Source organism: Pituophis catenifer, unplaced genomic scaffold, assembly GCF_029215685.1.
Source record: "Pituophis catenifer annectens isolate HBS135680 unplaced genomic scaffold, rPitCat1.0.hap2 SCAF_8, whole genome shotgun sequence".
Classification (NCBI taxonomy): Eukaryota; Metazoa; Chordata; class Lepidosauria; order Squamata; family Colubridae; genus Pituophis; species Pituophis catenifer.
The window spans coordinates 67,026,753-67,054,537 of NW_027256888.1; the positions used below are offsets into that span (position 1 = coordinate 67,026,753).

The following is a 27,785-nucleotide window of genomic DNA, read 5'->3' on the forward strand; positions in this document are numbered from 1 at the left end:
TTCCCTCCCCACACCTGGGGGAAGAATATTGCAAAATCTCCATTCCCACCCCACTCTGGGGTCAGCCAGAGGTGGTATTGGCCAGTTCTTTGAACTAATCAAAATGTACGCTACTGGTTCTCCAGAACCTGCTGAATAGCACCCCCGATCCCAGCCTAATGCATAAAAAGCCATGGCCTTCTTGAAGGTTAAAGAGTTCAGGTTATCTCAGATGTCAGGTGAGAGGCCATTCCAAAGAGCTTGGGCAGCCACCAAAAATGCACACCTCTTATTTGTACCCTATGACTATCATTAAGTGTTGTTCCTTATGATTCTTGACAAATGTATTTTATTCTCCTTATGTACACTGAGAGCATATGCACCAAAGACAAATTCCTTGTGTGTCCAATCACACTTGGCCAATAAAGAATTCTATTCTATTCTATTCTATTCTATTCTATTCTATTCTATTCTATTCTATTCTATTCTATTCTATTCTATTCTATTCTACTCTACTCTACTCTACTCTACTCTACTCTACTCTACTCTACTCTACTCTACTCTACTCTACTCTATTCTATTCTATTCTATTCTATAGATGGGTATTATTGATTTCTGTATGTTCTTAAACAAATGCAATAAACATGACAGATGTTAAAGTAGACTAGATTATATAGATAGACCAAGTGCCCTCATAGGAATAAGTGTTAATCTTATGAACTTCTAAATCTTTTAGACTCAATCATCCATAAATAAAACCTGTGTGCTAGACATTCTGGAGAGGCAGGGAGGATAATGGGAGGAATGTTAGGCATAAACAACAAAAGACAGGAGCAATAGCAATAACAATAGCACTTAGACTTATATACCACTTTACAGCCCTCTCTAAATGATTTACAGAGACAGTTTATGGCCCCCAACAATCTGGGTCCTCATTTTACCAATCTCAGAAGAAGGATGGAAGGCTGAGTCAACCTTGAGCCAGTCAGAATCAAACTACTGACAGTCAGCAGAGCCAGCCTGCTATACTGTAATACGGCATTCTATACTGCACCACCAGGGCTCTATTGGGTGGAAGGGAAAATCAATTAAATATGAGCTTATCTCATAAATAGCAACTCAGTCCAGGTGGCAAGAAACCCAGGAAAATTCATTCGAAACATTCCAAGACACACGGATGAACTTGGTTCAGTGGTGGTATTCTGTCGGTTCTATCTGGTTTGGACGAACCCATAGCGGCAGCTGCGGGAGGCTCCACCCACCCGCCCGGATGTCATCACATCCAATTTTTGATGCTCCGTAGAGGTGGCGCATGCGAGCAAAGGAAGCGCACACACGCGCATGATCACATTTGCGAACCTACCGAAGGTAAGTGCATACCACCACACCTGACTTGATTGTAAACAAGTTTTTGTGCTGTCCAAGGTCCTGTATTTATCCATAATACTAGCATTGAAAACACCTTACTAACATCTGCATAATTCTCATTTACTTCAGTTTTGTTACAATGCAGCTGTCATCCCCCAAATTGTATGCTAGACAAATCTGCTGGGAGTTTTACTTAATGTAGGTGCTTAACTGTATTGTTTATTTACCTTTGAGGCTTCTATTGGCATAGTTTTCACAATGCCACTTGACACATAAAAACTTTGTGTAACCCAGAGTGTTTAACCCTTCGAGAATCAGAGTGTGTTTCTACCTCAGGAAAACTCTTTTTCACAAAACTAAGTCAACTGAGGTGTTTATGAATCACTTTAAAAGCTTTCTATAATTTTTGAAGTAGTATATATTTTTAAACCTACGATTTTCATACTTAACTAGGGAGTTGGATGAGAAAGATATCCCTGGACAATTTTGTGAAAACAGATTCCTTGTTGCATGGAAATATTGCTTAAAACATGGTGATTTTCCTCCCCCTTGCAATTCCTCTTCATTTATTCATTCATTTGCAATATATTTATGCCACAATTTGACTGGAGGCTATTCTATGTTAAAGATATCATTTGATAGAGGCTGCTGTTTATTCTTGCCATTGGCGCTCTTTGATCATTACTGGTTTTTTTTATTTATTGCTGTTTTATTCATTGCTGTTTTGACTGTATTGCTGTTTTTATTTAGTGAATTGCATTATTTTTTAAAACATATTTTGTGAAATATTGCAGTTTTATATTTCTGGGATGGACGTGGTCTTGGGAAGGCTTGGCTCTCTAAGATAACATGTAAAAGATTTCAACAGATAAAATGTACATATCTGCAGTGTTTGTGTACAGAACAGATGGTGTGCAAAAACCCAGCAGTCAGCATTATTCTTAACATAACATAATGTTCCCATCATTCAAAGCAAGAATATCCTTCTGGCTCTCCAAAACAGCTTCTTTACAGTCAGATCCAGGGACAAACAAACACACACACACACCAGTTTATATTTCTCTAACCAACTACTTCCAACTACCACCTGGAATACTTCATCCAGTTTTGGTCACCACATTCAAAAAAAGATGTTGAGACTTTGGGAAAAGTACAAAGAAGAGCAACTAAGATGATTAAAGGCCTGGAAACTAAGACATAGGAAGAATTGTTGCAGGAATTGGGAATGGCCAGCGTAGAGAAAAGAAGGACTAGAAGTGACATGATAGTGATATTCCAGTATTTGAGGGCTGCCGCAAAGAAGAGGGGAGGGGGGGGGTCAACCTATTTTCCAAAACACCAAAAGGCATGACAAAAAACAATGGATGGAAACTAATCAAGGAGAGAAGCAACCTGGAATTAAGGAGAAACACCCTATCAGTGAGGACAATTAACCAGTAGAATAGCTTGCCTTCAGAAGTTGTATCACTTCTGGATCTGGAGGTCTTCAGAAGAGATTGGACAGCCACCTGTCTGAAATTGTACAGGGTCTCCTTCTTGAGTGGGGGTTGGACTAGAAGTCCCCTGAGGTCCCTTCCAACTGTATTCTGATTGAAGTTAACTTCATACACATACACATCGCTATCACACTCTATGCCACTCTGTTTTTAGGCCCCCATCCTGAAAAGTTTATGCATAAACTCAGTCTTTTAAATATGCTTATTCTCTTGGTTGGGCAGTGTGGTGGGTCAGCAGTTAAGAGACTGGACTTGTTGGTTGGAAAGTCAACAGCCCAGGTTCAAGACCCAAGCGCCGTGAGATGGACTGAGCTCCCATTACTTGCCTCAGCTCCTGCAATCTAGTTGTTCAAAAGCATGCAAATGCTTCAGTGGGAAAGTAACAGTGTCCCATGGCCACATGACCATGGAAACATCTTAGGACTGTGTGGCTCAATGGCATGGACATGATGATAAGCACCCCTCCGCCCCCAATAGTCAGCAATGACTAGCAGAATAAAATCCATAGGGACTTTTATCTTTACCCTTTGGTTAGCAAAATGGTTAAAAGTCATTGAGGCTCATTGAAAGATCCTCAATGATGAAAACATTATTATGTATTAAATATATATTTTCTTTTCTTTATTAAATTTATATGCTGCCCATCTCGTGGAACATCATGTTTTTATGTTAAGAAGTTTGCAATCTCTATCTTTGTTTTTAATTCAGAAGATACATTCCACAATTATTTACCATTGGCCATTCTAACTGGTGCATTATATTGCCTGTTTCTATTTTACATCATTGTGGGAAATTAAATTAGTGATTCTAAGCCACTCAGTATATAAGCAATTATGAAAGAAAGTCATCTTAAGGATCATCCTTCTCCTTTAGAGGAAATATATAATGTTAAAGAAATTACAGTTGTCATAAACTTGTAGTGATAGGATAAAGGGGGAACAAATCTATTCCTAACCAGAACGGAATGCTAATATATGGAAACATTTAAACATTCCTCTGCAAGAGCGTCAGAGAAAATTATTTTCAGGCAATTTAGTCACAATTTATTGAGCCGTTTTTCTATGATATAGTTGCATGCCAGTTTTCCTTTAATTTTTAAATTTACAAACCATAACATAACTCCTGAGTGGGGTAATAAAACTAAAATCAGTAAATAAATGATGATCGTAATAATTATCATCTCAATTATAAATATGGTTTATTGTATGTCAAGAATACAGAAATTGAGCCTTGTCCGTTCACTATTTTTCTCTTAGTTTCTAGTTTAATAAAAGTAGCTATCCAATGATAAAAATGTTCCAATATCTAATGGGCTGCTACAAAGAAGAGGGAATCAAGCTATTCTCCAAAGCACCTGAGGGTAGGACAAGAAGTAATGAGTGGAAATTAATCAAGGAGAGAAACAACCTAGAACTGAGGAGAAATTATCTGACAGTTAGAACAATCAATCAGTGGAATGATTTGCCTCCAGAAGTTGTGGGTGCTCCACCACTGGAAGTTTTTAAGAAGAGACTGCACAGCCATTTGTCGGAAATAGGGCAGTGATGGCTAACCTTTTTGCTGTTGCGTGCCAAAAGCGGGGGGAGTGGGGGGGTCGTGCTCCCCATAATTCAATGCCCCCCTGTGCTTCCGCCCCCCCCTTTTTGGCACACGACGGCAAAAAGGTTACCGGTAGGCCCGTTTTTCACACTCCCCGGGCTCTAGAGGCTTTCTTGGAGCCTGGGGAGGGTGAAAACAGCCTTCCCCACCCTCCAGAGGCTCTTTGGAGGCCGGAAACGGCCCATTTCCCGACTTCCGGTGGACCCGGAGGGCCCGAAAATCAGCTGACCGGCTTGCAGATGCATGCTGGAGCTGAGCTAGGGCAACGCTCATGTGCCTACAGATATGGTTCCGTGTGCCACCTGTGGCACGCATGCCATAGGTTCGCTATCATGGGTATAGGGTATCCTATTTGACCATGGGGTTAGACTAGAAGACTTCCAAGTTCCCTTCCAATTCTGTTTTTCTATTATCCCACCATCTTGTTCTTTCTCATGCCCTTATTTTGTTTTTTTTTTGCCTTTTACAATTGTAATATATTTTCTTTTCTTTGTTGTATTGTGAGCTTCCCAGAATCATTCTGGAGTTTCGGGGGGGTGGGGGACATCCTAAATCAATTCAGAATGTTCAGAGGTATGAACACAGAATCAATATGTAGTTCCTAAAAACAGCTAGATCTTTTTGCTGAATTGAAGTGTTTTCTGCCACACTATCCTAGGAAAATATATTTGATTTAAGGAGTTGCAGACAGTTGCATCCCAACTGCCCTGCCAGCAGTGATGGGATTCAGCCAGTTGGCACCACTTCGGGAGAGCCGATTGTTAACTTTCTGAGCAGTTTGGCAAACTGGTTGTTGGAAGAAATCATTAGGGCAAAGAACCGGTTGTTAAATTACTTGAATCCCACCATTGCCTGGCAGTATTTGTAACTTGTCTAGTGGCTGCATCATTAATAAACTACTCAGATATAAGAGTTCTTAGTTAAAAGGTAGAATTCCACACAATCTCAGGAAAAGATGCAGATGCTTTAAAGAGTTGTAAGATGGCACAAATTGCACAATGAAGACAACTTAGGTAAAGGTAAAGGTTCCCCTCGCACATATGTCCTAGTCGTTCCCGACTCTAGCGGGTGGTGCTCATCTCTGTTTCAAAGCTGAAGAGCCAGTACTGTCCGAAGTCGTCTCTGTAGTCATGTGGCTGGCATGACTAAATGCCAAAGGCGCTTGGAACACTGTTGCCTTCCCACCAAGGGTGGTCCCTAATTTTCTACTTGCATTTTTACGTGCTTTCGAACTGCTAGGTAGGCAGAAGCTGGGAAAAGTAACGGGACCTCACCCCATTATGTGATACTAGGGATTTGAACTGCTGAACTGTTGATCTTTTAATCAATAAGCTCAGCGTCTTAGCCAATGAGCCACCACGTCCCTTGAAGACAACTTATGATGACGTTTTCATGAAGAATTAACATGCATGGCAAAACCTCTGAATTCAAGAATTCTTGCCAAACATAAAGCGAGCACAAACATTCTTATCCACTGAATAATCCACACCATAATATTAAAGAGACACTACAGCTCTATGACCCACCCTCATCTGAAATTGAAAATCAGCAAACAGAAATTCTTACTTTTTCTCCTTTGCAGCATGTTAGATAACTACTTCTGTAATCAAGTCCTATCATAGAAATTCCTTAAAAACTCCCTTCCCTTTCTCTTACCTGTTCTTATTTAAGGAAGAAAATAGTACAGCTGATTCAGGCACACCTGTTGTGCTTTCCACATTTCTTTCAGATGGTAGGGTTTATAGAGACTTCTCCCATTGAAAACCCTTTTATAGATTTCATGCTTTACTTATTTTCTTCACCTACCTAGCAGGCAGTATTAGAGTTCAAGTTCAATGCACAAGTATAGAATAGTTGGTACCTGGCTCAACAGTAGTTTGGGGTCCTAATGGACAATCACTTAAATATGAGCCAATCATGTGCTGTAGCTTCCAAAAGCCGAAGTGGCGCAGTGGTTAGAGTGTAGTACTGCAGCTACTTCAGCTGACTGCTAGTTCAGCAGATCAGCGGATCAAATCTCACCAGCTCAAGGTTGACTCAGCCTTCCATCCTTCCGAGGTGGGTAAAATGAGGATCCAGATTGTTAGGGGGCAAGATGCTATTTAGTATACTGTCTTTGGTGTAAGCTGCCCAGAGTCCTCGGAGAGTGGGCGACATAGAAATATGAATAAAAAATAAAAAATAATTTAAAAAAAAAAAGCCAATGCAATCCTAGGCTGCATTATTAGAGGAATAGAATCAAGGTTATGTGAAGTGTTAATACCATTTTATAGTGCCTTGGTAAAACCACACTTGGAATATTGCATCCAGTTTTGTTCGCCATGAGACAAAAAAGAGGTTGACACTCTAAAAAGAGTGCAGAGAAGAGCAACAAAGATGATTAGGGGACTGGAAGCTAAAACATATGAAGATCGGTTGCAGGAACTAAGTATGTCTAGCTTAATGAAAAGAAGGACTAGGGGTGACATGACTAGCAGTGTTCCAATATCTCAGGGAGTTGCCACAAAGCACCTGAGGGTAGAACAAGAAGCAATGGATGGAAACTAATCAAGAAGAGAACAACCTAGAACTAACTGTTGACCTCACCCCATTCCTAAGAGGTCTGTAAGGGGCGTGCATAAGTGCACCAGCGTGCCTACTGTCCCTGTCCTAATATCCCTTTTTACTTAACTCTTTTCATGTATTCAAATTATGTTTATACTTTTACCTGTTATCTTATATATGCTTGACAAAAATAAACTTATGACTTATACATTTCCTGACAATGTGAACAATTAATCAGTGGATCGACTTGCTTCCAGAAGTTGTGAATGCTCCAACACTAGAAGTTTTTGAGAAGAGATTGAACAACCATTTGTGTGAAATGGTATAGGGTTTCCTGCCTAAGCAGGGGGTTGGACTAGAAGACCTCCAAGGTGCCTTCCAACTCTGTCATTCTGTTATTCACTTTAGGAGCCTGGGGAAAAAAAACCCAGCAGATTCTACTCAATAAATCTTCAAAGTGTTAATTTCTGCTGTTAGGGGAAGTTTTGACCATCTTAGGCCTGTATACTATTTTCATATAATAATTTAGATTATGGCTGTACAAATCATTCAGAAGATGATCATGGAAGCTGAAAATGTAACACTTGTTTTCAAGTCATTAAAGCAGCTGGTACATTAAAACTGCTCCTGGATGACTCTTTAGGCATGTATGCGAATAACCACTTCATTTCTCATTTTCTCCAGGGTTGGTTCATTTTATTCAGCGTATCATTATGCTACCCAGAAACTGTCTCATATTAGAAAGTTAATAGCTGGGTTAGCAACATGGTGCTAATGGATGCCCTGTACCTGCTGAGAACTTTTTTAAAAAAATTCCAAATCTCACGAGATGATACAAAAGAATTCTGCAATTATTTTGATATGCTCTTACGGAAGATGTTCATGACATTTTAGCAAGTGAAGGTGAAATTACCCAGAGACAGCTGGAATTAGAAAAATTGCTGAATTCAGGGTATTGGTAACATTTAAAGTTTCCTTCTTCCCATATTGTGATGATCTATAGCCTATAGCTTTGCATCGAAGCAATGTGACGTATTCAGCCATATATAGCAGTGATGGTTAACCTTTTTGGTGCCAAGTGCCCAAAGCTCATGCATGCATGTGCAAATGCACCCACGCGTGCCTGAACCACCAAAATGCAATGCGAGCGCCCCCTCGCATGCGCCCAGCTCCCCCCACATCTCATTTTGGCTTCCAGGTTGGTGCAGGAGGCTTTCCAGGCCCAAAACAGAGCGCCGGGAGAGGGGGGCCTTGCACGGTGCCCCTGTGCCCCGTTTTGGCTTCCAAGTTGGTGCAGGCGGCAGAAATGGAGTAGAAAAGTAGGGCGCACTGGGAGGGGGGAACCTGCAGAGATCGGGGAAGACATGCATGTCAGAAATGGAGGAGAAAGGTAGGGCGCACTGGGAGGGGGGAACCTGCAGAGATCAGGGAAGGCCCCGCCCTCCGCTCATGTGCATCAGAGACCCAAAGACCAGCTGGCTGGTGGGAGGCACATGCGCATGCACGGTGGAGCTGGGCTGGGGTTGTAGACTGTGTTGTAGACTGTGTTGTAGACTGGAGATAGGTGATGTCATATCCCTCCCCTTTTGTTGACATCATCTATCTCCAGTCTACAACACAGTCCTTTCAATAGTTCCAAGAAGGCTCCATACCCATTTGCACCACTTAGGTGATCTTGATGACACATATAAACCTCCAGGCAGCCTTAACGACTCGCTAAAAGAATGCAAATGACCAGCTGCAAGGGGTATAAATCCTTCCATTCCCCAATCCATCCATTCAAAGCTGGATGAGAAACGAAAAGTCTTCAAAGAAAAACCAGAAAGTCCAGTTGCCTCTTGAAAAAGCACCTTTAAGACTCCACAAGCTCCAGCTGGTAATTGTTTCAATAGTGAAAACAAGGAAATATACTCCCTTTGAATAGAGATGCAAGGTGGGTATATTACGTGGAGGTCCAAACACACTTCTATCATTTCACAGTTCTGATGCTGCATAATTCTGCCATGTGCCCAGGCCATTTACTTATTTTATAATATTTAGAATGTAGCAAATAGCTGCACAGAGCTTTGCTCTCCTTTAAAATTGATGCTCTGGTTTGATGAGATGTCATTTGTTTTCCACACCCATCACATTTTAAGTTTCATTTCAAATATGTAATCAATTCATGGGCGAGCTTATCTGTGGATGCGAAGTGAGTTCTCAAAATCATTTTCTGCTGAACCCTCTAATTAGGACTTATATGGAAATAATAACTTCTTTTGAAAAGCTGCTATTTTCTTTGTTGGAATGAGAATTCTAAATTGGCTGCTGGCTTCTACCAATGAGGAATAATAGGGCCTGTCCATCTCCTCATGCCACTAGTTTAATAAATCAAATGAATAGGGTCAGTTGCATTCAAAAAGAATTTGGGCTATTTTACAAAGAGAAGAAAATTCAAATAACTCTTTGCCCTGCTGAAATACATAATTCCAAATATAAATTATTCTCCATCCTTCCTCTAATGAAAGGCAATCATTGATAGCAAAGATAAAAGTCAAATGCAATTCCAGTGTGTTGAACTTAAAACCTTTGACATTGATAAATGGATATGTAAATGAGCACAGTGCCTTTGTTCAATGTTAGGTTTTCGGATTAGCATGATATTTATCTGGATTCCAGCCCGGTTTTGTTGTAGTGAAATTTATTATAAATTTCAGAAAGTTATTTTCCTCTAGCGAGTAAGTATATTAGAAGCATAATTTCAATAACACGAGCTAAGTATGTCCTTTTAAATGGACATGTTAAATAATATGGGGAAAAGGGTTACATTTTAATACATGATCCATAAATATAATTCCTATTATTATCAAAATAAATAGTTCAATCAAATATATCTATATTCTCTTTATTTCCCACCAGTTCAGCAACATCTAGTAGAACTTGGTTGTCCCATGTGTTTAATATTTGGTTGAGAGAACACCAGGTACTGTGGCTTTTCTGAGACATTGTTAGGATTCTGAAAAAAAAAAACAATGGAAAGAAATCAACAACAAACTACTTGTGTATCCTGCCTAGAAAACTCCATCTATATGTATATCTATTTCGTGACTAGGAGCAGATGTTGATTTAAAGAAGGTATTTTTCTGTCCTTCTGAGAACAGGACAGAGGCAGGGGTGGGATTCAGCTGGTTCGGATCGGTTCTAGCAAACCAGATGTTAATTTTAATCTGGTTCACTGAACCGGTTGTTTCAAGGACTGGCTGACCCCACCCACCCTACCCCTCCCCTTCCAGGAGTCTCCACATGGCCCGTTTTGGATGCCAGGTAAGTGCAGGATGCACACAGAGGCTCTGGGAGGGCAAAAAACGGGCCTACCGGAAGTCTGGAAATGGACCTGTTTCTGGCCTCCGGAGGGCCTCCGGTGCCCGGGGGAGGTTGTTTTCGCCCTCCTGGAGGCTTGAGGAAAGCTTCCAGAGCCTGGGGCCGTGAAACCCCCCTCTGTGGTGCAGGAGGCCGAGTCGGCCATACACCCATGGCCATGCCCACCCAGCAACTGGGCAGTGAACCGGTTGCTGAATACCTCCGGTATTGAGGGGTACCTCCTGAATAATAGAAAAATAACAATAATAATTAAAAACGTTAAAAATGAGAACAATTGTACTTGCAGTTCATATAAGACATAACAAAATGTCTTCCTATGCAGTTGTCTAAGAGCACTGAATTAAATGGGATAAATTGACTGGGTTACTGGTGAGGCAATATGCAGCAGAAATTGAATTACAGAAGGAATGATTCTGTTTTTTTTAAAAAAAAGAATGGAAAAAGCAGGTTCAGGTTCAAACAGTAACAATAAGACGAAAGTATCTGGTGAAGCACGGGGTTCAAAATGTGGTTGATAATTATACTTAGGCAAGACTCAGAAGGTATTTAAAATAAGTTGCATTTCTTTGAAGCAGAAAGAAAGTCATCCCAAACTTTTCAAAATAAACCTGAGTCTTCCCAAAAACATTGGTGAGACATTTAGAGGCTCCTAGACAGGAAAAAGATGGTTTCTTGCTCTTTGCTTCATATATTGTATAATTTCACTCCTTTAAAAATAATTGTTAATAATTTAGCATATGGGAAAAACTGTGTCAATATTGGTTTTGCAATAAGCATTGTTTAAACAAGCCACAGATTCGTATAAGAATCATGTATTTCCAAAATGTATTTCTAAAACTTTCCACATAAAAGAAATGCCAGATTGAAAACAAGATTGAAAGAATATTTCTACCAAGGAATAACTCTATATGGGCTATCTTTCCACTTCCTGCTCTAATGTTTTTGGAAAGAAATACTCCTAAATTGCTGTTGCGTTTTGTAAGAGCAGCAGTGACTTCTAGGAATAGCTTCATTTCAGAATTGGCATTAACTTGGTAGATGTCTTTATTGAATGTTGGCTATTCAGCGAGTAGTGGCTGCTGTTGCTAATCCCAATTCTCCAAGCAGGCATGGAGTCCTAAAAGCTCTTAAAAATGGATTATTTCATCTCAGTATCTCCTTACACCTAGGATGTCACATTTCAACGGTAAGTGTGTTATTTTCCGAATGACTGAATTAGGAGCCAAAATAAAATTTGTGATTGGTGGGCATTCCTAATTTGAAAGTATATTTTTAATAATATGTTATTTTAAAAGACCTTATGTTTATCTGTACTAAGGATTATGCTGTGGGCAATAACAGTAGCAATATGTAATTATTGTTCTACCCTTCAGTCTGCAGAATATCAGGTGGCAGCTCTGTTTAGGAGACCTATCCCCTCTTAGGGATTGTTCTGACCTAGGCTTCCTTAGGAAGCATACAGCACAATCTTAGTCCTGGCAAACCTCTTTTATTCATATGGCTGTGAATTATTGTCATTCAAGGTTCGAAAGGCTTCTCAAACAGTCTTTCAGGGTAACATTTATAAACACCCACCTTATCTCCCTTCAAATGCTTTCAGAAAACTAATTGCCAAACGCAGGACAAGGCCAAACTTAGCACAGAGTCAAACAGAACTTTCCAAACTGACCAGATGAACTAATTTCTTCCTGAAAAAGCTCATGTCCTGTTCGCTCCTCTTTTATGTCTTATGGGAGGGGCCAATCATGTCCAAGCCTTACTCCCAAGTCAACCCTATTTTCTTATTTGTGCTTGTCTTCTGGCAGATCTGTGCATGGCACACTGGGAACAGGCTCCCGCTGTTCTTCTGACTCACTGATGTCAGGCTCCAGAGGCTCCGGAGGCAGTAAAGAACTACCAGATGGCCTTGGTCCCCTCTCTGCCTCCAACTCAAAGCCCTCGTCCGAGCCTTCCTCAGACTCCAGGATTGGCCCATGTTCCTCACTGTCCAAATCTGCTGGCCCATCAGCGGCTCTGCTGGACGCTGATGGGCCACAACAGGGAAGAAAGAGTTCATGGAACATCTTAAGGATAGTGAAGGTTAATTTAGCCATTCAATGATAAAATTGTGTGGATTTGTCCAGAGATGGACTTTGGACTTTGACTCTACAGGCCCTGTTGAAGTGATTGAGGCATGGTCTGGATTGTTATCTGGGAAGAGTTAGAGTCTATAAAACACAAGGAAGTGAACAAGATCCCTGGAGCTGTGAATACAATCACTTATGTATTAGGAGCCATTGTGGCGCAGTGGTTAGAATGTAGTACTGCAGGCTACTTCTGCTGCCTGCCGGCTGCCTGCAATTTGGCAGTTCAAATCTCACCAGGCTCAAGGTGGACTTAGCTTTCCATCCTTCTGAGGTGGGTAAAATGAGGACTCAGATTGTTGGGGGCAATATGCTAACTCTGTAAACCACTTGGAGAGGGCTGTAAAGCACTGTAAAGTGGTATATGTCTAAGTGCTATTGCTATTGATGTTAGATCTATGCTCCTGTTAGTTGTGTTTACATGGCAATGAATTCATCTTTGAATGAAGGGTAGTCCTTCCTGCCTTGAAGTATGCAATGGCTCACCACACTCATAACAGACAAAGCATAATATACTACAAATGCAAAAATAATTGTTTAACAGGGAAAACTGTGTTCCAGTGATCATTAACCCTATTGAAAAAAATAGACAATGAAGTCAGGTACACTCCCAGTACAAATCAGAAGATGAGAGTAACAGAAGATCAAAAGCAATGTTCCTACCCTCCCATGTCTCTATGAATTCCAAAAATACATAAGCCTGACATCCTTTCCCAATGTATTATAATGATACCAGAGACTTCTACATGTAACCAATCCAAGAAATATGGTCAAGAAATCTGGATACTAATAGGTGGCTGTGAATACTTCAGCAGCTTAACATTATAATTACGTCAGGGAAAAAAAAAAAAACCTAACCCGAGAATGAAATCATGATTTCCTTTAATATCACAACTCTCTTCACACTGAACAAGCCAAAACGAGCTTGATCAGATCAAAACTCAGAAATAATTACAGTGCTGCTACATCACATACCACATCTAACTGAATACCCAAAAGTCAAAGCAGCAAAACATATGGAACGGATAGATCAGCACCTTACCACATCCTTCCAGATTGTCAAGCAATCTATGAACACATCTCGGTAGCTTGATGGGCTCCCTATCTCAGGATTCTTAGCAGAAACAGTAATGCAACAATTAGGCTTCCCGTTAATTCAGACCAAAATATGAACTCACTAGCTACATGAAAGCTTTGTCACAGTAAAAAAAGAGAACTGTTAGAAAAAACATACAGTTTTATCAGCTTATGGTCTAATAATGAAATGGGCCACATACTTTGCTTTGTCTCACATCTGAGGCCTCGTTGGCATTTTTAGATCTGGCAAAGAGTTCTGAATGTGATTTGCGCCCGAACAGAAGTTCCTTTTGACAGGTTTGGCTTGCTTTAAGTGCCAGGAAAAAAAAAAAAAACACCTCTTGGCACTGCCTGTTTGATGCTTTCAGGCGATGAAAACCACTCATTGAGAAAAATCGCTTCACCTCTTCACCGCAACTTGTGAGGTGAATCCATGCAGCCTTGACTTAGCTACCTCAAAGTTACGTAACTGCAAAAATACAACACTCAGAAGAAGAAAAAAACAGTTTGATGCCCTCTGCTTGGATTCCTTTTTGAAACATTTCTGGGAATCATTTGATGTCAACTGACATTATTACTATAGTACAGTAACCTTAGACAGCAGATATGGTCAAGGACAGTTGTACTCTATGGGATTCTGTACTATAGAATTGCTGCTTCTGTACAGAACCACAATTCTATTTATTTGCATAAAAAACGTATATGGTTGCCTATTTTACACAAGATAATTCTAGGCAGCTCAGAATAATATTGAATAAAGCAAAATCAATAAATTAATAAATCAATAAAATAAACCAACCCAATGATACCTTTGTATCTCAAATAGAGCATCATGTCATATAACCTCCACATGAGCTTACATTTTCTGGGATCACGTCTAGCCTAGCTTAAAGCCTGCTTTTTGAATATTAGGTACCCAAAGCTATTTTGGTCTCAAGGGAATGAACTGCTCTTTAAAGGACAGAGATTCATTCCACAGAAAGCTCATTCCAGCCATATTTGTTAGACTGGGCGCAATTCAAGGATAGGCAAACCATAGTACCTCAATTGTGGTTGAACTCTCAATGTGCTTTATACCTGCCTATCTATTATACAGATAACAAGAGCTGCATCTCGACACCATCTGGAGTGCCACACTCACTCTTGCATATGCCCTGAATAGCATCCCTGCTAGCTTCCATCTTTTATGGGTTTTTTTTAAAATCATTATTTGTACTGAAGTTACACAAAAATATATACCCTGCTTACTATTGTATCCAGCACTGACAACTCAGCACTGATAATGATGTAATTTACAATCTAAACTAAAAAGGAAGTCACCACCCTACATTGCTGTAAATTGGAGATTTCTGCAGGTAAGGCATGAAGAAATTCTATAATGAGATGGTATTATGACATTTTGTTTTCTCCATTAGCACTGGCAGAGTAGCAATGGCCAACTACTTCTAAAAACATGTTGCCAGGAATCATGTAGTACAGGGATGTCAAATTCATATCGTCATGGCGTTGTCATGTGACGTATCACAACTTTTCCTCCCTTCGCTAAACCGGGCGTGGGAATGGCCAGCGTATGATGCATCCAGCCCACAGGACATGAGTTTGACACCCCTGATGTAGTTCATGTAGTTACAGGAATCAAGACTGACTTGAAGGTATGCACACAGGAATAATAAATAAACAAATAAATAAGTAAACAAACAGCATAGTGCTCCTCCATGGAATTCCTTCTGAAGACATTCTAGCAGTTACAATTTGGAGTATACCAAGTGTGCACAGTATATACAACATCTTGTATTCCAGAATATCAATGTTGTGTAGTGGTTAGAGAAACTGAGATTCAAGGTTATTCTCAATCATGCAAGCTCAGTGTCTGATGTTGGGCTGATAAAATACCTCTTAGGTTTCTATCTCTGGGTTCTGTGTTGCTGTAGGGTAAATTAGAAGGCATATTTAATATGAGAAAGGATATAAAATCAAGGAATTGAACAAAAAAATAAAAAAAGGCAGCCCAAATTATATACCGAAGAGAATGAGAAAAGCAACACTGACTGATGTGATGTAAATGTTGATAGTGCTATGACACTATGAAAATGCTTATGTCAAAATGTCAACACAGTTCTAGGCTGCATAAACAGAGATATAGAATCGAGATCACGTGAAGTGTTAATATCACTTTATAATGCCTTGGTAAGGCCACACTTGGAATACTGCATTCAGTTTTGGTTGCCACGATGTAAAAAAGATGTGGACACTCTAGAAAGAGTGCAGAGAAGAGCAACAAAGATGATTAGGGGACTGGAGGCTAAAACATATGAAGAACGGTTGCAGGAACTGGGTATGTCTCATTTAATGAAAAGAAGGACTAGGGGAGACATGATAGTAGCGTTCCAATATCTCAGGGGCTGCCACAAGGAAGAGGGAGTCAAGCTATTCTCCAAAGCATCTGAAGGTAGGACAAGAAGCAATGGGTGAAAACTAATCAAGGAGAGAAGCAACTTAGAACTAAGGAGAAATTTCCTGACAGTTAGAACAATTGATCAGTGGAACAACTTGCCTCCAGAAGTTGTGAATGCTCCAACACTGGAAGTTTTAAAGAAGATGTTGGATAACCATTTGTCTGAAGTGGTGTAGGGTATCCTGCCTAAGCAGGGGGTTGGACTAGAAGACCTCCAAGGTCCCTTCCAACTCTGTTATTGTATTCTATTCTAAAATGGCATAAGCAGTGAGGGAGACCAAGAACACACACACACAAAAAAGGAGTTTAAAATTCATATCATGCAACCATTTTCTTCCAACTTTCATTATTGTTTTAAGTTCTTGCCTTTCAAGTTCTATATGAGATACATATGCATAATACATGTGGTGTTCTAAAACACTCTTTTCCATTTCTTCATCATCCAACATCATTTCATAGAAGTTGGCAAGGTGCAAGGTAAGTCAAAGGCAATCTTGCCTCAGTTATATCAACTTCACAAACGTCCTTTTAATGTTGAATTAAAAAAGAGAGAGAAAAGAACAGGCTCCACATGTCTTTTGTCTTGCATAGAATAGAAGGGACTCAAGTGAGCTCATCAGTGTTGCTCTTAAAAAAAAAAATCTGTAATTATTTAGCTGAGCATTTTTCAAAGGAATGATCAAGCGAAGGCACCAAAAGTCGATGTAGGGTTTTTTATAAAACTTTTGTTTCTTTTTAAAGACTAAAGATTACACGAAATGTTACACGGTAACGCTGTCACCGAATGCTTAGAGAAGAAGGTAATCTAGAGGAAAAATGCAAAGCTTTTTTTTTTTAATTTGATTTATATGCCGCCCTTCTCCGGAGACTCAGGGCGGCTTACAGTGCGTTAAGCAATAGCCTTCATCCTTTTGTATATTTTTATACAAAGTCAGCTTATTGCCCCCACAAACTGGGTCCTCAATTTACCTACCTTAGAAAGGATGGAAGGCTGAGTCGACCTTGAGCCTGGTGAGAATTGAACTCGCAGTAATTGCAGGCAGCTGGATGTTAAATGCTGCCTTAGTAGGAGGCATTAGCCTCCTACGCCACTCAGGCTCCTATTAATGCTATTGCGCTTAATAGCATTACCTCCATTGGACAACAGCAAATTTACCCTTTATGTAGAGACCAGAAACAGTAAACACTCACCATATTCATTGTCATAGAAAATAATAAATTTCTGCCAGGCGTATTCGGTGACCACTCTCAAGATGACATCATTGATGTAGACGGGTGGGCGGACAAAGAGGGTGTAATCGTCATTCCGGTTACTCCTGGTAGTGCCACAGCCACTCCTTGGGGTCCCAGCTGTTGACCTCTGGATGAAGAGGTGAGGAATGTGCATGGCATCTGCCAGAGACTGGAGGGAACCAGCCGATGTACAACCAATGGAGCTGACCAGAGCCAGGATCCCATGATTCATGAGTTCACAGGCTGCAAAATAAAAAAGCAAAAGCGAAAAATAAGAGTCAAGATGACAAGAGGAACGTAGGAGATTTTCTTTTTTTATCTTAAAAAAAAAAAAAAAGCAAATATCCTGCTAACACAAAACAGTGAAAGTTGACATGCAACAGATTCAGTCGAGCAAGGCAAGGCACCAGCGTTTCCATAAATTTGATGTATCTTTGAAAACAGGGCTTGTTTTAAAATCAGCATGGTGCCATAAAAGCCAAGAGGTTTGTCCCTCCATCTCAAACTGCCAAACATATTACTGTTAATGAGACCTATCCTTTACAGGCTGGAAACAGGGGAGAGCCAGAGAAGGAGCAACTTCCATAAATATTATCTTTGGAGGACTCTGGATAGACATTAGTAATAGAACCCCGTATTAAATTAAACCGAGTTGCAGGAGAGATAAAACGCAGCTCAAAGTCCACATGTCAGCTCTGGAGAGAAGCTATTTCGTATTATATCTGGAGAGATTTTGAAAGAATAATGGTACATAGCGGAATGTAATATATGCACCTTCATCAAGAAAGAAACCAAAATTTAAATTACTTTTGGTGCAATAAATAAAACCCTAAAACAACAAACACAACCACAAGGCAGCATATTTCAGCTACACTCCATTTTTTTTTTCCATAGGGGGCCATTCAAATGCTTCAAGCATAATTCCATTTTAAAAAAGAATTGGGTATGATAGCCAGTGAAATTGGCCCACGAGGAATGATTTTGACATCCCGTGTATTTGTATTGCGTTAAGTGGTACTGCAGATCTATATGTCACAATCTTATGCTTTTTTCATTGGTGAAGGAGCAGGAGAACAGGGGGAATGTTCTTGTAGGAGAGTCAAGGATGGCAGAGTCAACATGAATAAGACAGAAATAATTTAAGCTCAATAAATGCTTGATTCCTAATTTCTGTCATGAAATCTTTCTTCATGTATGGCAATGGATTCCAATATCTACAATGTCTACAATGTCCTACCAACCAATGAATACTTCAGTTTCAACCAAAACGATACAAGAGCACACAATAGATACAAACTCATGGTAAACCGATCCAAATTAGACTGCAGAAAATACAACTTCAGTAACAGAGTTGTCAACGCCTGGAATGCACTACCTGACTCTGTGGTATCTTCCCCAAATCCCTAAAACTTTAACCTTAGACTGTCTACTGTCGACCTCACCCCATTCCTAAGAGGTCTGTAAGGGGCGTGCATAAGAGCACCAGCGTGCCTACCGTCCCTGTCCTAATATTTTTGTTGCAATATTTTCAGGATCAGACTCAATAAAGATAATACGAATTAGAGATTTAAATATATTTCTCTTTAATAATAATAGGCATTCTATATTCGCTGAATATTCAAGATAGAAGCAAAGAAAATGGTGAGGGTGGCTCCTTATATATACAAGGGGTGGAGCCAGGAATGGGAGTGGTAAATTATGAATACATTAAAATCCAAAGAATAAGTTAACCCCTGATGTCCCATATATACATTATTTACACAATAGAGAATAAGGCATTTACATCTGACAAATCCCCCTCTAAATGCCGGTTCGCTATACAACACCAATTACATTCAGATTCAGGACAATATAATACATACAATTTAGAAGTTAAATATTTGTGCTGTTTAGAAGGTAAAGGCTTCGTTAATATGTCAGCTAATTGTTCAGAAGTATCACAATGTATTGCTTTGATGAACCCATCTTGAGATAATTGTCTCACGTGCTTAAATTTTATATCAATATGCCTGGACCTTTGTCCAATGGCATCGGATCTGGATATTTCAATGGCTGCTTTATTATCTTCATGCACAACAAAAGGTAATGCAGGTTTTTTCCAAACATCTGAGATCAAGTCATTAAACCATACAAGGTTATTTGCAGCTTTGGATAAACAAACATATTCCGCTTCTGTGGTTGAAGTGGCTACCAGTTCTTGTTTACCAGTGTACCAGTAAACTGGACAATCATTCAATAGAAAAATATAACCAGAAGTACTCTTTCTGCATGATGTATCACCAGCCCAATCTGCATCCGCATAACAGGTAATTTTTGGTTCTTTGTCATTATTAGGTTCTAATACTAAACAAAAATCTAATGTACTTTTCAAATATCTTAGAATTCTTTTGACAGCTTCCCAATGATACATGGTTGGTTTGCTAACATATCTTGACAATAAATTGAGAGGTAATGCAATATCTGGTCTGGTCCAATTAGATATATAAAGGAGTGAGCCTATAACTGATCTGTAAAATGTATTATCTTTAAATTCAGGGGAAGACTCATCAGTGTTTCTAAGGAAATCAGTTTGCATAGGAGTGTCACAGGTTTTGGCATTGTTTAAATTACATTTGTTTAGAAGTTCAATGATCTTATCTTTCTGAGTAAGTTTGAATCCCCTTCTAGTTTTGTTAATTTGTACACCAAGGTATTTATTCACTTTACCTAGAGATTTCAACGAGAAATGTTCGTTTAACTTATTTACAAAGATTTCTCTGCTCTCTTTGTGTTTTCCTATATACAAAATATCATCCACATAAATTAATACAAATTCAATGTGATCATCACTCTTTTTTACAAAGAAACAGTTATCAGCAGTGGTAGCGTTGAAATCCATGGTCTTTAGTACTTTTACCAAGCAATCGTACCATCTCTTGCCAGATTGCTTTAATCCGTATAGACTCTTATTTAATAACCAAATTTCATTCTTATTAGTGTATTGACTATGTGGTGCTCTTACATATATTTCCTTATCTAGTTTTGCGTGTAAATACGCAGTCTGTATGTCATATTGAAATACGTCCAGATTGAGTGCAGATGCTACTACTAGAGCTGTTTTAACACTCTCTGTCCTCACCGTGGGGGAGTATGTGTCAGTATAGTCTTCTGGATATTTTTGTGCATAACCTTGTGCAACTAGTCTAGCCTTGTATAAAGTATTGCCTCCTTCTAGGTTCTTAATTTTATAAATCCACCTGGTACCTATAATTGTTTTATCCTTAGGTGCGATCGCAGGAGTGAATACATTTAATCCTTGCAAACTTTCCATCTCTTTTTTCATAGCTAGTTCCCATTTTTCTCTTTCTTCACGAGGGAGTTTTAATACTTCCTCATATGTATTAGGTGTTATTTGTTCTCCATTCATATGCATTATGTAATCTTTGTATTTACTTGGTATTTGATTTCTATTGTTTCTAATAGCTCTTTCAGGTTTGCTATGGTTGTCGTGCAAATATCTAGCTTCCTTTTTTGTTAATGTGTCTGTCTTTATTTTATGCTGACTATTTGTCCAAGTTTTGGTTTTGTTCTTATTTTTGTTAATGTTTTGATTTTCTATTGTCCCTTCCTCGCAAGATATCGCATCTTTGCATTTATTTGGAAATATTTCATTAAGGTGCAGTTTAGACCAATTGGCCTGCTCATGGAACACAGCTGTTCTGGAGACTATAAATTTGTTATTATTATCAATGAATCTGTACCCTTTGGTTCCAGTTTCATATCCCATAAATCTTAATCTTCTGGATACGTTTTCTCCCTTTCTCCTCAACTGCTTAGGTATGTGCACATCTGCAGTGACTCCAAATATGTGCATGTGTGCTAATTTAGGTTTCCTATTGTACATCACCTCATACGGTGTCTTATTCACAATACTGGACCAGGTTCTATTTTGAGTGTAATTTGAATAATGTAGGGCTTCTGACCAGAATTGTTTGCCTAAACCAGCATCCTCTAATGTGCATCTAATCATGGTTTGTAGTGTGGAATTCTTTCTCTCTGCAATCCCGTTTTGAAACGCAGAAAATGGATTGGACATGAAATGTAGCATTCCCCTATCCTTTAACCATTGGGAGAATTCTTTAGACATGAATTCACATCCCCTATCTGTCATAATTTGTTTTATTTTGATATTATGTTGTGTTTCTATGCGTTTGTAGAATTCCTTAAATTTCTGAAAGGTTTCATCCTTGTGCTTTAATGTGTAAACAAAACCATAGCGACTATAATCATCCACTATTGTTAGAAAGTAACGTTTCCTATAGGTAATTGATGGAGTTAATGGACCAACTAAATCCATATGTACTAAGTCAAAAATATTGTTAGTTGATCTGTTAGATTTTTTTTGGTCTGGGACTGGTTTTTAGTTTGGTGGATTTACATACTGAGCATTCCAAATAATTATCACAATTTTTTATTTTGACACCTTCTGCGTGTTCAGTCATTTTTTGAACTACAGGAAAGCTTGCATGTCCTAACTTCCTATGTAAGATGTGAGCACACTCATCATGAATTGGTTTACCTATTTTTGGTTTCTTCTCATTGTGTGTATTTTTGTGATCATGAGGTATTTTACATTCATCATTGTCACTGTTACTAACATTTTCATCATCTGCTTCAATACAATCTTCCATATTTGAATCAATGTTATGTAACCATCTTTCTTTTGTTATCAGATAGGGTAGACCTCCTTTTATCATCACAGTGCCTATATTTGTTTTGTCCTTCTCTAAAGTTGCTTTCCCCTTTGAGAAAACTATATTGATGTCAGAATCTCTGCTTAGTTTTATAGCACTTAGTATGTTATGAGGTATTTCTGGGATTAATAATACCCCCTCTATTTTACCTAAACCAGGCAAGGTCACATTTCCTCTGCCTAATACTTGAACCTTTTCTTGATTAGCTACCTTTATCACAAACTTATCTTCTGTAAATGAAGATAATATACTTTTGTTGTTAGTGGTGTGATTGGTTGCACCAGAATCAATAAGCCAATTATTGTTCTCATTTTGTTGTGTTTTGGTGCTTTCTTGTTTGTTTAGTCCATTTAGTGACCCAGATTTTCTCTCTTTTGAATTTTCTCTACCCCCTCTACTTTCTCTGTAATTTGGTGGGCTTCTATATTTGTGTCTATCTGTGGAAGACTGTCTATAATTGTATTTGCTTCTATATTCTGGCCTATGTCTCTCCCTTGAGACTTTGGGACAGTCTCTTCTACTGTGTTCCCTGGATCCACAATTGTGGCATCTAAAGGCTTCATTATATTTTTCTTGGAAAGCTACTTTCCTAAAAGATTTGTGTTCTGTTTGATTACTGGAACGATTTTTTCTTGAATTGTCTTCTGCTATCAATTTGTTAGATAGACTTTCTATGGTTAAATATCCTAAATTAATAGTATCTAAGTGTGACATAAAGCTATCCCATGATGAATCAAGTGAATTGATAATAACACTTTTCATTGTTTGATCTGAAATCACTTCCCCCCTCAATTGCAGCTCAGCTCTTATTTTGTTTAGAGATATCAAATGCTCACTTATAGAAACCCCTGGTTTCACTCTAGAAGAAAAGAAATCCTTAGACATTCTTGTAGTTGTAGCTACGCTATCGCTGTGAAATAGATTAAACATGCATTGAATTATTTCTGACACAGTTAGGTTTGATTTGATGCTATGATACATTGCAGGAGACACGCTAGATATTATTATGAAAAATGCTCTATGATGTAAACAATCTATTTTTAAAGTCCAAGGTCTTCTTGGAGGACTAGTTATAAAGAATAGTAAATTTTCTTTCATAAAGACAACCTGAAGTTGTTGATACCACTCTTGTAAATTAATGCCATCAATTCTAAGTTTTGGGAAGTCACTGGGTAAGTTCCCCACATTATTTTGTCCATTACTTACAACCTGAGGCAGTCCGTGGTCTCGCAAGTGCAGGAAATTACAGAACGGCATGGGGATGCTCGCAACGAGTCTGCGCGGTTCTCTGGCCAGTTCAAGTCTTTCGGGGCCGTCTACGTAGCTTTGCACATGCGCGTTGCTCATTTCTTCCTTGGCGTCGTCGTGGAAGGTTCTCTCCATTTCAGCTCTCTCGTTCCGCTCCTCTTCAGATGAGTCGGTCTCTGGTTCGGTTTTAGGGGTTCTGGTGGTGGCGACAGCTCTTCTCTTTCTTTCGTGTGCGTTGGCACTTGATCCGGTCTGCGGTGTAGGACGGAATCGGCATGGCTCTCTGGGCTCAGGTGTCGTCGCCTTCGAAGTCAGGATGGGAGCGTGCAGGTCTCGAGTTGTCGGTTTGATCTCTTGCTTCTTCGTTGGTGCCTTGGAAATTTTCAATCTTGGCCCAAAAGCAGCAAAAAGCGTTTTCATTGCTGACTTTACTTGAGACTTTGTTAAATCGTCTTCACTTTCTGATTCTGGTTCTTCTGAAGAGTTTGAGTCTTCTTTTTCACTTTCGTCGTCTGATAGTGTTTTTCGCGCCAGAAATTTTGAACTGAGCGTTTTGATTGGCTCTGCTTCACTCTCTTTTGAAGTTCGTTGAAACCAAGATGGCTGCCATTCAAAATTTCGCGCGGGATCACATCTTTTCTTTTTCACAACGACTTTCTCAGTATTCATTTCACTCACAGTTTTTTGATCTTTGGGTTTTTCTTTAACGACGTTTTTCTCTCTCGCTGCTCCGTTGTTCTTCAGCATTTCTTGGAGGTTCGCGATGAGGCTTTCATCGTTCTTCTGGCTTTTTAGTATCTTCAATATCTCTGACCTGAGTTCGTTATTTTCTATTTCGATTTCTTCCTGGTCATTATTTTCATTTATCAGTTCTTCTTCTTCAGTGGTGTATTCTTCGGATTCTCTCGAAATCGCGTTAGTGGATTCGTTGATCATCTCTTGTTCAGTTTCTATTTCCTTGCTGTAGGCCCTGGTGTTGGGCCTATCTTTCTTAGACATTTTTAATTATTTATTGAGTCAATTAACCATCCTCTGCTACCAGCATGTTGCAATATTTTCAGGATCAGACTCAATAAAGATAATACGAATTAGAGATTTAAATATATTTCTCTTTAATAATAATAGGCATTCTATATTCGCTGAATATTCAAGATAGAAGCAAAGAAAATGGTGAGGGTGGCTCCTTATATATACAAGGGGTGGAGCCAGGAATGGGAGTGGTAAATTATGAATACATTAAAATCCAAAGAATAAGTTAACCCCTGATGTCCCATATATACATTATTTACACAATAGAGAATAAGGCATTTACATCTGACAATTTTCTTTTATTCATATCCTTTTCATGTATTTATAATTATGTTTACACTTGTATCTGTCATAAAATACATGCTTGACGAAATTAAATAAATAAATAAATAAATAAATAAATAAATAAATAAATAAATAAATAAATAATATTATGTCCCTAGAATTAATCTCTGGCTTCTCCAATTATCCAGAATCTATGTACAGAAAAATTTCTGTGGATAACCAGGGAAATGATTGAAGCCTGGGAAATGGGCCCATCGTCAGTCAAAAGGAATGCTAATTTACCACCAGTTTATCAAATAGTTAGGACTCTAGAACTTGGCAGCACAAGGAAACAACAGCCAATAGTCAACCATCAACATCCCAATCAACCAATAGGAAGCCAGAACCAACCAGACACTACAAAATGTGACTCAAGAGATTAACTCAACGCAAACATTTTGGTACAGAGAAATTCCCCGAGGATGGGCTCCAGCATGAGTCCAAAAGCTTGTAAGACTAAATTTCTGGTCCCGTGAATGACCCAGATTGGATCCTGCAATATTATCCTGGGCCATGTATATTTGCCTTCATTTGTGAGAACTACCAGGAGCCCTGATAATTTCTGCCCATGAAAGTATTTAAGTGGAGCGTATTCATCTACTGTATATTAACCATTCAGTTTTCTGCCTTCCAGAAGCTTCAGCCAACAACTCTCATCATCCCCCAACTGCCATGCCATGCAGGCTTTAACATATCTGAAGAGCACCAAGTTGGGGAATGCTGCACTCTAGGAAGCTTTGTTTGGCTTGTTTGAAAAAAACATTGATCAGATCACCTCACTGAAGCAGAGCTGTCAATCAAAACGAAAGCTTTGTTCAAAGCGGTAAGTGAAATCCAAGGGCTCCTGAAGCATTCTGAAGATTCAAAAGCTTTTCTGCTGCTTTCAGCAAAATAGAACGTTGCAACTTAAATTCCATATATGAAGACTAGTGAGGAGCTCTTGAATATTACGGTAGCCTCTTTGATACTGATGTAAGCAGTTGTCCATTAAGATTTATCACCTCATTACATTCTTTGACTAACAGAGCTGTTTTTGAGGTGGCAAGACTAAGGTTACTTTGGCACCATTCATTTCCTTCTTTAACACATCCAGCCATATGCCCTTACTTTTCTCTCCATTGTACTAATGGAATGTTACAGTTCTTTGCTGGCTTTTTGTCAAACCAACTCGGATCTCAATATTCTAAATATACTTCATGTTGCATGATTGTAACAGGTTTAAATCTCTAGACGATGAGTGAAATGGACATCAGACTAACACTTTACTGGCTCAAATTCTCAAGATTGCTTATCTCTGTGACATTCTACCCCATCCCACTCCCTCTCCTAAATTTCTAACAAATAATATGGCCCCTAAACAATAACTTTGACGAACAAATCTTGAATTGACTCTAATTGGCATGTAGATGCCCTTTTGACTCTTGTATTTTTAATTGAAATAAAATTAGGGTTGATTTGCACAGGCCTGATCTGAATAGAATAGAATAGAATAGAATAGAATAGAATAGAATAGAATAGAATAGAATAGAATAGAATAGAATAGAATAAACAGAGTTGGAAGGGACCTTGGAGGTCTTCTAATCCAACCCCTTGCCCAGGCAGGAAACCCTACACCACTTCAGACAAATCGTTATCCAATCTCTTCTTAAAAATCTCCAGTGTTGCAGCATTTACAATTTCTGGAGGCAAGTTGTTCCACTGATTAATTGTTCTAACAGTCATGAAATTTCTCCTTAGTTCTAGGTTGCTTCTCTCCTTGATTAGTTTCTATCCATTGCTTCTTGTCCTGCCTTCAGGTGCTTTGGAGAATAGCTTGACTCCCTCTTCTTTGTGGCAGCCCCTGACACATCAGAACACTGCTTTCATGTCACCCCTAGTCCTTCTTTTCGTAAGACCAGACATATCCAGTTCCAGCAACCGTTCTTCACATGTTCTAGCCTCCAGTCCCCCAATCATCATCTGCTGCTCCTCTCTGCACTCTCCCCAGAGTCCCAACATCTCTTCCACATTGTGGCAACCAAAACTGGAGTATTCCAAGTGTGGCCCTACCAAGGCATTAATAGAATAGAATAGAATAGAATAGAATAGAATAGAATAGAATAGAATAGAATAGAATAGAATAGAATAGAATCCATGGGTGCACAACCATATGGAAGATGTCACCTTGTTACCTTGAAAAGGCATTTTGTGTATTGAAGGAATCAATATTTGCTTCCTTAAAGTTTGGCAATAATATAATTCATTCTATGGTGGTACTTTTCTTTAGTTTATGGGAACTCCTCGGGTATGTTTAATGCAGAATGTTCCTATGCAGGCAAAATACGTGCACAGGATGGCAACAGGATCTGCCAAACGTAGCGATCCATAAGCAATGCAGCAGCTTCACTTTTAGAAAAAAGAAAGCAATTTTGTTTTCCAAAACATCCTGAAGGAAATTACTGATTTCAAAGCAAGGCATTCTTTTGAAGCTTTGCACAGTGTACTGTAAACCACAGTAGAAAAGGATCCACAGGACTTTAAAAATACATCAAAATATCACTATAACAAACACAATGTTTTTCATGAAAAAAGTTAACACCTTGCAACTAATGGTCCGGTTAATGAAGGCTGAGCAGCCGTACAAACACTTGAAGTGCTGTATTAATGACATCCACATTAATACTAGAAGTGTTTATCATGATTAATGTTAATGCGGTTGATAAATATCAAAGGAATTAATAATGATTAAGTCCCTAATTTGGACATATTACTCCTGTGAGAAATATGAAAACAGTAGTTTATGTTGGCTTTGTAATGAAGTTGAAGGTGGAAAGAGAAAGCAATGCAATTTTTTCAGAGTGTTTGCACAGTATCCAAGATTTTTCATTCCAGATTTATGCTTACCCATCAACATGGGGAACTGACCTGTTCTTCAAGATTCAATGCAGGCAACTACACATTTAATGAACTGTTACATTAAACTATTGCTTCTGTCTGTATATGTGCTGTCAACTTTGACCAGATGCATATATTTTTCTAGTCAAGGGAATTCACTCATTTCTCAGAAAATTTAGAGCATATTGAAAATTCATATATTCAGCAAGGGTTGGAGAAAATTAAATAAAGATTGGATTTGAGTCAGGACTCAGACATGCAACACTATTTCAAAGCCAGGAAAAACTCAGTTTTTATTAAATTTATTAAAAGATATACTCTGAATATTGGCTTTTCCTTTACT

At 38.9% G+C, this 27,785-nt stretch overlaps 1 protein-coding gene across 1 annotated transcript in view; it reads right to left on the reverse strand.

Annotated features, from left to right (window-relative positions):
- GRID2 (glutamate ionotropic receptor delta type subunit 2) overlaps nucleotides 1-27,785 on the reverse strand; it is a 1,156,109-nt gene that overhangs the window by 470,447 nt on the left and 657,877 nt on the right. The window contains exon 3 of the mRNA XM_070948519.1: nucleotides 17,193-17,477. Within this exon, the coding sequence (XP_070804620.1) occupies nucleotides 17,193-17,477 (285 nt within the window). The remainder of the gene's footprint in view (nucleotides 1-17,192; nucleotides 17,478-27,785) is intronic.